General features: G+C 49.4%; 1 protein-coding gene across 1 annotated transcript in view; it reads left to right on the top strand.

Annotated features, from left to right (window-relative positions):
- LOC118965236 (voltage-gated delayed rectifier potassium channel KCNH8-like) overlaps positions 1 to 14,051 on the top strand; it is a 37,744-nt gene that overhangs the window by 17,049 nt on the left and 6,644 nt on the right. The window contains exons 7-11 of the mRNA XM_036982440.2: positions 319 to 526; positions 4,838 to 5,233; positions 10,351 to 10,550; positions 10,928 to 11,177; positions 12,108 to 12,322. Of these exons, the coding sequence (XP_036838335.1) occupies positions 319 to 526; positions 4,838 to 5,233; positions 10,351 to 10,550; positions 10,928 to 11,177; positions 12,108 to 12,322 (1,269 nt within the window). The remainder of the gene's footprint in view (positions 1 to 318; positions 527 to 4,837; positions 5,234 to 10,350; positions 10,551 to 10,927; positions 11,178 to 12,107; positions 12,323 to 14,051) is intronic.

Below are 14,051 nucleotides of genomic sequence, written 5' to 3'. Positions count from 1 at the left end.
GTGTGTGAGGATAGGTCATGTTTGTGTGAGACGTATTGAGTCGTCAGTCACACCGAGTCTCCCCAGGCTTTAATGGTGTCCAGTGGTGTATCAATATCAGCCTCCTGCTGTGTCATCGATCCCCGAACCAAGAACATTTCTCACAACAACACCTCAAAGGCATCACTCAACTGTCAAACTTTCCAACTTCCAAGAACACACACACACACCTATGCACACACACACACACACACATCACACACACGCACTCTGTCAATACCAATGACCCTTGACCTCTGCTTTCATGTCCCCTCCCTCCCCTCCTCTTCCCCTGTGCAGTACTTTGGGGTCCACCTGCTGAAGACAGTGCGGTTACTGCGTCTCCTGAGGCTGCTCCAGAAGCTGGAGCGTTACTCTGAGTACAGCGCCGTGGTTCTCACCCTGCTCATGTCTACTTTCGCCCTGCTGGCCCACTGGATGGCCTGCGTCTGGTACTTCATCGGACGCAAGGAGATCGAGAGCAACAGCCTGAGCTCCTGGGATAATGGTGAGTAAACCTGGCAACAAAATAAACACACACTCACACACACACACACAGACACTTGGACGCACACACTAAATCCCTATTAAATGGTATTTTATTGAGTTATTAGTTCAATGATAATGAAGAGCTATTGGGACATTGGATAGTTAGCAACTTCCCACACATGTAAAGACACAGTGACTCCTTGATGGTAACTCCTCACATGTAAAGACACAGTGACTCCTTGATGGTAACTCCTCACATGTAAAGACACAGTGACTCCTTGATGGTAACTCCTCACATATAAAGACACAGTGACTCCTTGATGGTAACTCCACACATGTAAAGACACAGTGACTCCTTGATGGTAACTCCACACATGTAAAGACACAGTGACTCCTTGATGGTAACTCCACACATGTAAAGACACAGTGACTCCTTGATGGTAACTCCTCACATATAAAGACACAGTGACTCCTTGATGGTAACTCCACACATGTAAAGACACAGTGACTCCTTGATGGTAACTCCACACATGTAAAGACAGTGACTCCTTGATGGTAACTCCTCACATATAAAGACACAGTGACTCCTTGATGGTAACTCCAGCAGTGTTGAGCTGTTTGTCCAGCCCTGATTCCAGAATGACAATATCCAACCACAAGACTTTGGATAGACTTTTCTATTTTCTACAGTTACAGTGCCTTGCGAAAGTATTCGCCCCCCTTGAACTTTGCGACCTTTTGCCACATTTCAGGCTTCAAACATAAAGATATAAAACTGTATTTTTTTGTGAAGAATCAACAACAAGTGGGACACAATCATGAAGTGGAACGACATTTATTGGATATTTCAAACATTTTTAACAAATCAAAAACGGAAAAATTGGGCATTCAACATTATTCAGCCCCTTTACTTTCAGTGCAGCAAACTCTCTCCAGAAGTTCAGTGAGGATCTCTGAATGATCCAATGTTGACCTAAATGACTAATGATGGTAAATACAATCCACCTGTGTGTAATCAAGTCTCCGTATAAATGCACCTGCACTGTGATAGTCTCAGAGGTCCGTTAAAAGCGCAGAGAGCATCATGAAGAACAAGGAACACACCAGGCAGGTCCGAGATACTGTTGTGAAGAAGTTTAAAGCCGGATTTGGATACAAAAAGATTTCCCAAGCTTTAACATCCCAAGGAGCACTGTGCAAGCGATAATATTGAAATGGAAGGAGTATCAGACCACTGCAAATCTACCAAGACCTGGCCGTCCCTCTAAACTTTCAGCTCATACCAGGAGAAGACTGATCAGAGATGCAGCCAAGAGGCCCATGATCACTCTGGATGAACTGCAGAGATCTACAGCTGAGGTGGGAGACTCGGTCCATAGGACAACAATCAGTTGTATATTGCACAAATCTGGCCTTTATGGAAGAGTGGCAAGAAGAAAGCCATTTCTTAAAGATATCCATAAAAAGTGTTGTTTAAAGTTTGCCACAAGCCACCTGGGAGACACACCAAACATGTGGAAGAAGGTGCTCTGGTCAGATGAAACCAAAATTGAACTTTTTAGCAACAATGCAAAACGTTATGTTTGGCGTAAAAGCAACACAGCTCATCACAATGAACACACCATCCCCACTGTCAAACATGGTGGTGGCAGCATCATGGTTTGGGCCTGCTTTTCTTCAGCAGGGACAGGGAACATGGTTAAAATTGATGGGAAGATGGATGGAGTCAAATACAGGACCATTCTGGAAGAAAACCTGATGGAGTCTGCAAAAGACCTGAGACTGGGACGGAGATTCGTCTTCCAACAAGACAATGATCCAAAACATAAAGCAAAATCTACAATGGAATGGTTCAAAAATAAACATATCCAGGTGTTAGAATGGCCAAGTCAAAGTCCAGACCTGAATCCAATCGAGAATCTGTGGAAAGAACTGAAAACTGCTGTTCACAAATGCACTCCATCCAACCTCACTGAGCTCGAGCTGTTTTGCAAGGAGGAATGGGAAAAAATGTCAGTCTCTCGATGTGCAAAACTGATAGAGACATACCCCAAGCGACTTACAGCTGTAATCGCAGCAAAAGGTGGCGCTACAAAGTATTAACTTAAGGGGGCTGAATAATTTTGCACGCCCAATTTTTCAGTTTTTGATTTGTTAAAAAAGTTTGAAATATCCAATAAATGTCGTTCCACTTCATGATTGTGTCCCACTTGTTGTTGATTCTTCACAAAAAATACAGTTTTATATCTTTATGTTTAAAGCCTGAAATGTGGCAAAAGGTCGCAAAGTTCAAGGGGGCCGAATACTTTCGCAAGGCACTATATATTAGCATCACGTAGCCAGCAACATGACCTTGTAACAAACAATGATCAGTTTGTGCTCTTCCATAGTTGGCTGGTCCTCTGTCTCTCAGTTAGCTGGTCCTCTGTCTGTCAGTTAGCTGGTTCTCTGTGTGTCAGTTGTCTCTCAGTTAGCTGGTTCTCTGTGTGTCAGTTAGCTGGTCCTCTGTGTGTCAGTTAGCTGGTCCTCTGTCTGTCAGTTAGCTGGTTCTCTGTCTGTCAGTTAGCTGGTCCTCTGTCTGTCAGTTAGCTGGTCCTCTGTCTGTCAGTTAGCTGGTCCCCTGCCTGTCAGTTATTAGTCAACCTCTGTATTCTCTGTGTGTGTGTGTGTCTGCAATACTCTCCTCAATCACACCGAGGCTACATGTACCTTAATATCACCTCAGACTCTCAGACACCAGGATTTCAGACATGGGTTCAAATAGTATTTGAAATCGTTCATTTACTTTGAGCATTTGCTTTAGCCTGGCTGGAGTGTCGGATGAATGGAGTTTGCACTTTTGTGACTATTCTATTGGTTCTGTTGCACCTGGCAAGCTCAATCAAGCACAGCCAAAGTATTTGAAAGGATTTCAAATAGTATTTGAAACCAAGGAACAGTGCACACTAGTCAAAGGGCTAGAGAATTGGGATGCAGACAGGGTGTCTGAGGGGTTTATTGGAAGGTAGATTACATGAGAGAGAAGATGAAGGGCTGGGAGAGACAGCAGACCATGTTCTCTCTCTCTCTCTCTGTCTCTCTCTCTCTCTGTCTCTCTGTCTCTCTCTCTCTCTCTCTCCCTCTCTCTGTCTCTCTCTCTCTCTCTCTCTCTCTCTCTCTGTCTCTGTCTACTCTGTCTCTACATGATAATCACAGCTATGTGAGATTCAGGTGTCATACAGAACATACTTCAACACCATGGACAGAGTCTGCATTCAGAACGTACTGCAGTACCATGGACAGGGTCTGCATACAGAACGTACTTCAGCACCATGGACAGGGTCTGCATACAGAACATATTCAACACCATGGACAGGGTCTGCATACAGAACATACTGCAGCACCATGGACAGGGTCTGCATACAGAACATATTCAACACCATGGACAGGGTCTGCATACAGAACATACTGCAGCACCATGGACAGGGTCTGCATACAGAACATATTCAACACCATGGACAGGGTCTGCATACAGAACATACTGCAGCACCATGGACAGGGTCTGCATACAGAACATATTCAACACCATGGACAGGGTCTGCATACAGAACATACTGCAGCACCATGGACAGGGTCTGCATACAGAACATACTTCAGCACCATGGACAGGGTCTGCATACAGAACATATTCAACACCATGGACAGGGTCTGCATACAGAACATACTTCAGCACCATGGACAGGGTCTGCATACAGAACATACTGCAGCACCATGGACAGGGTCTGCATACAGAACATACTTCAGCACCATGGACAGGGTCTGCATACAGAACATACTTCAGCACCATGGACAGGGTCTGCATACAGAACATACTGCAGCACCATGTACAACTCCAGGGACTAGAGAGACAGTGCTGTCTGGCTCTGCATGTACAGGATAAATTAACACTGAATAAGAAGTCAGTATCAACTGACCACTGCACTCAAGGCACGGATGCGCACACACACACACACACACACACACACACACACACACACACACACACACACACACACACACACACAGACACACACACATACAAACACACACACACACACACACACACACACACACACACACATACTCACACACACACACACACACACACACACACACACACACACACACACACACATACTCTCACACACACACACACAAATAATCACTGTGTCCTTTGGGTCCGTGGTGTCTGGTTTACATGTTAATGCAGCAATCTACTTAAAGGTCTTTAAGTAACTGCAGGAGAATTTGCATTACTCTGACATTTCTACTAAGTGATATAAATATTAACACTGTTCTCTAATCTCCCCAGGCTGGCTTCATGAACTGGCAAAACGTCTCGACACGCCTTACTTCCTGTCACCTTTAACCTCGTTCCTCGGAGTCACTGATTCGCTGCACACTTCTAGAACGAATGGGTTGGCAGCCAATTACAATCACTGGAACACATCAGGGTCAGAGCCGATTGGACAGGATTTCTCCTCGTCCTTCAGCTCCGGCCAATGGAACGTCAGCGAGGCGGGGCGGAGCCAGGTGAATGGCTCAGGGGTCTCGGGGGCGGCGCTAGGAGGCGGGCCGTCAGTGAGGAGCTCCTACGTGACGTCTCTGTACTTCGCTCTGAGCAGTCTGACCAGCGTGGGCTTCGGAAACGTCTCAGCCAACACCGACTCAGAGAAGATCTTCTCCATCTGCACCATGCTCATAGGAGGTGAGACACGCTGACTCATTGTTAGGAGGTGAGACACGCTGACTCACTGTTAGGAGGTGAGACACGCTGACTCACTGTTAAGAGGTGAGACACGCTGACTCAGTGTTAGGAGGTGAGCCACGCTGACTCAGTATTAGGAGGTGAGACACACTGACTCATTGTTAGAAGGTGAGACACACTGACTCACAGTTAGGAGGTGAGACACGCTGACTCGGTGTTAGGAGGTGAGACACGCTGACTCACTGTTAGGAGGTGAGACACGCTGACTCAGTGTTAGGAGGTCAGACACACTGACTCAGTATTAGGTCAGACACACTGACTCAGTGTTAGGAGGTCAGACACACTGACTCAGTGTTAGGAGGTGAGACACACTGACTCAGTGTTAGGAGGTGAGACACACTGACTCAGTGTTAGGAGGTCAGACACACTGACTCAGTATTAGGTCAGACACACTGACTCAGTGTTAGGAGGTGAGACACACTGACTCCGTGTTAGGAGGTGAGACACACTGACTCAGTGTTAGGAGGTCAGACACTTACTCAGTGTTAGGAGGTCAGACACACTGACTCATTGTTAGGTCAGACACACTGACTCAGTGTTAGGAGGTCAGACACACTGACTCAGTGTTAGGAGGTGAGACACACTGACTCAGTGTTAGGAGGTGAGACACACTGACTCAGTGTTAGGAGGTCAGACACTTACTCAGTGTTAGGAGGTCAGACACACTGACTCAGTGTTAGGTCAGACACACTGACTCAGTGTTAGGAGGTCAGACACACTGACTCAGTGTTAGGAGGTCAGACACACTGACTCAGTGTTAGGAGGTCAGACACACTGACTCACTGTTAGGAGGTGAGACACTTACTCAGTGTTAGGAGGTCAGACACACTGACTCAGTGTTAGGAGGTGAGACATGCTGTCTCAGTGTTAGGAGGTGAGACACACTGACTCAGTGTTAGGAGGTGAGACACACTGACTCACAGTTAGGAGGTCAGACACTGACTCAGTGTTAGGAGGTGGGACACACTGACTCACTGTTAGGAGGTCAGACACACTGACTCACTGTTAGGTCAGACACACTGACTCAGTGTTAGGAGGTCAGACACACTGACTCAGTGTTAGGAGATGAGACACACTGACTCAGTGTCAGGTGAGACACGCTGACTCTGTGTTAGGAGGTGAGACACGCTGACTCACTGTTAGGAGGTGAGGCACGCTGACTCAGTGTTAAGACGTCAGATTCACTGACTCAGTGTTAAGAGGTCAGACACACTGACTCAGTGTTAGGAGGTGAGACACTTACTCAGTGTTAGGAGGTCAGACACACTGACTCAGTGTTAGGAGGTGAGACATGCTGACTCAGTGTTAGGAGGTGAGACACACTGACTCAGTGTTAGGAGGTGAGACACACTGACTCACAGTTAGGAGGTCAGACACTGACTCAGTGTTAGGAGGTCAGACACTGACTCAGTGTTAGGAGGTGGGACACACTGACTCACTGTTAGGAGGTCAGACACACTGACTCACTGTTAGGTCAGACACACTGACTCAGTGTTAGGAGGTCAGACACACTGACTCAGTGTTAGGAGATGAGACACACTGACTCAGTGTCAGGTGAGACACACTGACTCTGTGTTAGGAGGTGAGACACGCTGACTCACTGTTAGGAGGTGAGGCACACTGACTCAGTGTTAAGACGTCAGACTCACTGACTCAGTGTTAAGAGGTCAGACACACTGACTCAGTGTTAGGTCAGACACACTGACTCAGTGTTAGGAGGTCAGACACACTGACTCAGTGTTAGGAGGTCAGACACACTGACTCAGTGTTAGGAGGTCAGACACACTGACTCACTGTTAGGAGGTGAGACACTTACTCAGTGTTAGGAGGTCAGACACACTGACTCAGTGTTAGGAGGTGAGACACACTGACTCACAGTTAGGAGGTCAGACACTGACTCAGTGTTAGGAGGTCAGACACTGACTCAGTGTTAGGAGGTGGGACACACTGACTCACTGTTAGGAGGTCAGACACACTGACTCACTGTTAGGTCAGACACACTGACTCAGTGTTAGGAGGTCAGACACACTGACTCAGTGTTAGGAGATGAGACACACTGACTCACTGTTAGGAGGTGAGGCACACTGACTCAGTGTTAAGACGTCAGACTCACTGACTCAGTGTTAAGAGGTCAGACACACTGACTCAGTGTTAGGAGGTCAGACACACTGACTCACAGTTAGGAGGTCAGACACTGACTCAGTGTTAGGAGGTCAGACACTGACTCAGTGTTAGGAGGTGGGACACACTGACTCACTGTTAGGAGGTCAGACACACTGACTCACTGTTAGGTCAGACACACTGACTCAGTGTCAGGTGAGACACGCTGACTCTGTGTTAGGAGGTGAGACACGCTGACTCACTGTTAGGAGGTGAGGCACACTGACTCAGTGTTAAGACGTCAGACTCACTGACTCAGTGTTAAGAGGTCAGACACACTGACTCAGTGTTAGGAGGTCAGACACACTGACTCAGTGTTAGGAGGTCAGACACACTGACTCAGTGTTAGGAGATCAGACACACTGACTCAGTGTTAGGAGGTGGGACACACTGACTCACTGTTAGGAGGTCAGACACACTGACTCAGTGTTAGGAGGTGAGACACTGACTCACTGTTAGGAGGTCAGACACTGACTCAGTGTTAGGAGGTGAGACACTGACTCACTGTTAGGAGGTCAGACACACTGACTCAGTGTTAGGAGGTGAGACACACTGACTCACTGTTAGGAGGTCAGACACACTGAATCTCTGTTAGGAGGTGAGACACTGACTCACTGTTAGGAGGTGAGACACTGACTCACTGTTAGGAGGTCAGACACACTGACTCAGTGTTAGGAGGTCAGACACACTGACTCAGTGTTAGGAGGTCAGACACACTGACTCGGTGTTAGGAGGTCAGACACTGACTCAGTGTTAGGAGGTGGGACACACTGACTCAGTGTCAGGTGAGACACGCTGACTCTGTGTTAGGATGTGAGACACACTGACTCACTGTTAGGAGGTGAGGCACGCTGACTCAGTGTTAAGAGGTCAGACTCACTGACTCAGTGTTAAGAGGTCAGACTCACTGACTCAGTGTTAGGAGGTCAGACACACTGACTCAGTGTTAGGAGGTCAGACACACTGACTCACTGTTAGGAGGTCAGACACACTGACTCAGTGTTAGGAGGTGAGACACTGACTCACTGTTAGGAGGTCAGACACACTGACTCAGTGTTAGGAGGTGAGACACACTGACTCACTGTTAGGAGGTCAGACACACTGACTCACTGTTAGGAGGTCAGACACACTGGCTCAGTGTTAGGAGGTCAGACACACTGACTCAGTGTTAGGAGGTCAGACACACTGACTCAGTGTTAGGAGGTGAGACACTGACTCACTGTTAGGAGGTGAGACACACTGACTCAGTGTTAGGAGGTCAGACACACTGATGTTGATGTGATGTTGATGTGATGTTGACTTCAGGTCTGTAGCTAGTAGGAGGCCAGTGGTCCACACACAGACGACAGATTGGAAGAGGTCTGACAGCAAAATAAATATGTTGAGAGTTAGAAGCCTCTCGTGCTCGGCTTGCTCTTTGATTAACTGAGGATTGCCTCCCAAAACAGTCTAGTGTCAGGGACACACCGTGACATGTCGCTATGGCAACGGAGGCAGCTGGGCAGAGCAGGATGCCAGTTAGGAAGCACTTTGATGCCAAGATTGTGCCAGTCTGAGCCCTGGAAAGGGTTGCAACTCAGACCACATCCTTAGAGATTACTGTAGAAAACAAGAATGGATGGATGGAGGGGAATGGATGGATGGAGGGAGGGAGGGAGGGAGGGATGGATGGAGGGAGGGAGGGAGGGAGGGAGGGAGGGGAATGGATGGATGGAGGGAGGGAGGGAGGGAGGGAGGGAGGGAGGGAGGGTGAGATGGATGGATGGATGGAGGGAGGGAGGGGGGGAGGGAGGGAGGGAGGGAGGGTGGGATGAAGGAAGGAGGGAGGGAGGGAGGGATGAATCGAGGGAGGGAGGGAGGGAGGGAGGGTGGGATGGACGGCGGGAGGAAGGGAGGGAGGATGGATGGAGGGTGGGATGAAGGAGGGAGGGTGGATGGATGGAGGGAGGGTAGGATAAAGGAGGGAGGGAGGGAGGGTGGGTGGGATGAAGGAGGGATGGAGGGTGGGATTGAGGAATGGATAGAGGGAGGGCAGGAGGGTGGATGGCTGTATGAATGAATCCACTAACTGTTCACCAATATCAATTGTCCAGTAATTGATCAACAACAATTCCATCAAATTAGCACTGTGCTGAACCAGTGAAGACAATCAACCACTCTTCCACCTCTCCCTCTCCCTCTCCACCCCTCTCCCTCTCTCTCTCCCTCTCAACCCCTCTCCCTCTCCAACCCCTCCACCCCTCTCCCTCTCCAACCCTCTCCCTCTCCAACCCTCCACCCCTCTCCCTCTCCCTTTCAACCCCTCCACCCCTATACCTCTCCAACCCTCTACCCCTCTCCCTCTCCAACCCTCCACCCCTCTCCCTCTCCCTTTCAACCCCTCCACCCCTATACCTCTCCCTCTCCAACCCTCCACCCCTCTCCCTCTCCCTTTCAACCCCTCCACCCCTATACCTCTCCCTCTCAAACCCTCTACCCCTCTCCCTCTCAACCCCTCCACCCCTCTCCCTCTCAACCCCTCCACCCCTCTCCCTCTCCACCCCTCCACCTCTCCTTCTCCACCTCTCCTTCTCCACCCTTCCACCTCTCCCCCTCCTTCTCCACCCCTCCCTCTCCACCCCTCCACCTCTCCACCCCTCCCTCCACCTCTCCACCCCTCCCTCTCCTGCTCCTTCTCCACCCCTCCTTCTCCACCCCTCCCTCTCCACCCCTCCACCCCTCCCTCTCCACCCCTCCCTCTCCACCCCTCCACCTCTCCTTCTCCACCCCTCCACCTCTCCTTCTCCACCCCTCCACCCCTCCCTCTCCCGCTCCTTCTACACCTCTCCCCCTCGCTCTCTCCCCCTCCCTCTTCACCCCTCGCTCTCTCCTTCTCCACCCTTCCACCTCTCCCCCAGCCCTGATGCATGCTGTGGTATTCGGTAACGTGACAGCCATCATCCAGAGGATGTACTCTCGGCGCTCCCTCTACCACACACGTACCAAGGACCTGAAGGACTTTATCCGTGTCCACGGGCTGCCCAAGGCCCTGGAGCAACGCATGATGGAGTGCTTCCAGACCACCTGGTCCGTCAACAACGGCATCGACGTCAGCGAGGTGAGCTACCAGGTTTTATGATCTGACCTCAGGCTGTGAACAGGTCAAAGGTTACAATCTGTCTCTGTCATTTTAGGTTACGGCCATACAGAGTTTGTATCCAAAATAGATTTCCGATAGGCCGTTCTGGCTCACACAATGCTAACTTACTTATTAAAGTAGATGTAGCCAATGGTTACTCTATGAGGTTAATACATTGAATGAGGAAGTGAAAAAGTTTACATTTGTTAAACTTTGATGGATAGAATAGTAGACAGATGTGGAATGTGTTCTTTATTCATCTCTCCTTTCCTCTCCTCTTCTTTCCTCTCCTCTCCTCTCCTCTCCTCTCCTCTCCTCTCCTCTCCTCTCCTCTCCTCTCCTCTCCTCTACCGTAGCTGTTGAAAGACTTCCCAGATGAGTTGAGGGCAGACATCGCCATGCAGCTGAACAAGGATCTCCTGCAGCTGTCTCTGTTTGAGTCGGCCAGTAGGGGGTGTCTGCGCTCCCTGTCCCTCATCATCAAGACATCGTTCTGCGCCCCGGGGGAGTATCTCATCCGCCAGGGAGACGCCCTGCAGGCCATCTACTTTGTCTGCTCTGGGTCCATGGAGGTGCTGAAGGACAACACAGTGCTGGCTATACTGGGTAGGGGACTGGCAGTGTGTGTGTGTGTGTGTGTGGGGGGGGGGGGTGCGCGTCTGTGTATGTCTACTTTGACATGGTGTTGGAGGTGGTCATGGTGTTGGAGGTGGTCATGGTGTTGGAGGTGGTCATGGTGTTGGAGGTGGTCATGGTGTTGGAGGTGGTCATGGTGTTGGAGGTGGTCATGGTGTTGGAGGTGGTCATGGTGTTGGAGGTGGTCATGGTGTTGGAGGTGGTCATGGTGTTGGAGGTGGTCATGGTGTTGGAGGTGGTCATGGTGTTGGAGGTGGTCATGGTGTTGGAGGTGGTCATGGTGTTGGAGGTGGTCATGGTGTTGGAGGTGGTCATGGTGTTGGAGGTGGTCATGGTGTTGGAGGTGGTGGTAGGACTATAAACCTTCTAAAACATCTGTGCAGCCTTCACTGCCAGTCCTTACCATTTAGCTATCAGTGTGTGTGTGTGTGTGTGTGTGTAGACTTCACTGTCTTCACAGGAACATGTCTCTCTGTGATTCATTATGAAGCAGGCCTGTATTATAGATGATGTGTTGGTTATTAATATGGAGGGTTCAGGACAGGAACGTGTTTACCTTGGGGAGGCCAGTACACAACACATGATTGGTTGAGACAAGTACACACGTTACATAAGGAGCTAAAATTAGCATGTATCTGTGTGGGGTGGGTGTCTTTATGTCTGTGTGTTGCATCACTTCATGGTGACCTGATCGGCTCTGACTCCCTGTGTGTGTTTCCTATGTATCCCCAGGTTGTGGAGACCTGATTGGCTCTGACTTCCTGTGTGTGTTTCCTATGTATCCCCAGGTTGTGGGGACCTGATTGGCTCTGACTCCCTGTGTGTGTTTCCTATGTATCCCCAGGTTGTGGGGACCTGATTGGCTCTGACTCCCTGTGTGTGTTTCCTATGTATCCCCAGGTCGTGGGGACCTGATCGGCTCTGACTTCCTGACCAAGGAGCAGGTGATCAAGACCAATGCCAATGTGAAGGCCCTGACCTACTGTGACCTGCAGTACATCAGTCTGAAGGGGCTCAGAGAGGTGCTCTGGCTCTACCCAGAGTACGCCCAGAAGTTCATCACTGAGATACAACATGATCTGACTTACAATCTGAGAGAGGGGCATACGGCTGAGGTGATTAGTAGACACACAGAACAGTACGCATTCACTGGGACTGAGTAGATCAGTAGTGAAGGATGTAGAGGGGAGATCTCCTGATGACTTCAGAGCTGCAGTAGATCAGTAGTGAAGGATGTAGGGGGAGATCTCCTGATGACTTCAGGGCTGTAGTAGATCAGTAGTGAAGGATGTAGAGGGGAGATCTCCTGATGACTTCAGAGCTGCAGTAGATCAGTAGTGAAGGATGTAGGGGGGAGATCTCCTGATGACTTCAGGGCTGCAGTAGATCAGTAGTGAAGGATGTAGGGGGGAGATCTCCTGATGACTTCAGGGCTGTACTAGGGCTGTAGTAGATCAGTAGTGAAGGATGTAGAGGGGAGATCTCCTGATCACGTCAGGGCTGCAGTAGATCAGTAGTGAAGGATGTAGAGGGGAGATCTCCTGATGACTTCAGGGCTGTAGTGAAGGATGTAGAAGGGAGATCTCCTGATGACGTCAGAGCTGCAGTAGATCAGTAGTGAAGGATGTAGAGGGGAGATCTCCTGATAACTTCAGGGCTGTAGTAGATCAGTAGTGAAGGGTGTAGAGGGGAGATCTCCTGATAACTTCAGGGCTGTAGTAGATCAGTAGTGAAGGGTGTAGAGGGGAGATCTCCTGATAACTTCAGGGCTGTAGTAGATCAGTAGTGAAGGATGTAGAGGGGAGATCTCCTGATAACTTCAGGGCTGTAGTAGATCAGTAGTGAAGGATGTAGAGGGGAGATCTCCTGATGACGTCAGGTTTGTAGTAGATCAGTAGTGAAGGGTGTAGAGGGGAGATCTCCTGATGACGTCAGGGCTGTAGTAGATCAGTAGTGAAGGGTGTAGAGGGGAGATCTCCTGATGACTTCAGAGCTGCAGTAGATCGGTAGTGAAGGGTGTAGAGGGGAGATCTCCTGATGGCTGTAGTAGATCAGTAGTGAAGGATGTAGAAGGGAGATCTCCTGATAACTTCAGGGCTGTAGTAGATCAGTAGTGAAGGATGTAGAGGGGAGATCTCCTCATAACTTCAGAGCTGCAGTAGATCAGAAGTGAAGGATGTAGAGGGGAGATCTCCTGATGACGTCAGGGCTGTAGTAGATCAGTAGTGAAGGGTGTAGAGGGGAGATCTCCTGATGACTTCAGAGCTACAGTAGATCAGTAGTGAAGGGTGTAGAGGGGAGATCTCCTGATGGCTGTAGTAGATCAGTAGTGAAGGATGTAGAGGGGATATCTCCTGATGACGTCAGGGCTGTAGTAGATCAGTAGTGAAGGGTGTAGAGGGGAGATCTCCTGATGACGTCAGGGCTGCAGTAGATCAGTAGTGAAGGATGTAGAGGGGAGATCTCCAGATGACTTCAGAGCTGCCGTAGATCAGTAGTGAAGGATGTAGAGGGGAGATCTCCTGATGACGTCAGGTTTGTAGTAGATCAGTAGTGAAGGGTGTAGAGGGGAGATCTCCTGATGACGTCAGGGCTGTAGTAGATCAGTAGTGAAGGGTGTAGAGGGGAGATCTCCTGATGACTTCAGAGCTGCAGTAGATCGGTAGTGAAGGGTGTAGAGGGGAGATCTCCTGATGGCTGTAGTAGATCAGTAGTGAAGGATGTAGAAGGGAGATCTCCTGATAACTTCAGGGCTGTAGTAGATCAGTAGTGAAGGATGTAGAGGGGAGATCTCCTCATAACTTCAGAGCTGCAGTAGATCAGAAGTGAAGGATGTAGAGGGGA

Source organism: Oncorhynchus mykiss, chromosome 18 (assembly GCF_057628025.1).
Source record: "Oncorhynchus mykiss isolate SJ-2025 chromosome 18, ASM5762802v1, whole genome shotgun sequence".
Lineage (NCBI taxonomy): Eukaryota > Metazoa > Chordata > Actinopteri > Salmoniformes > Salmonidae > Oncorhynchus > Oncorhynchus mykiss.
This window is presented reverse-complemented; position numbering and strand designations above follow the sequence as displayed.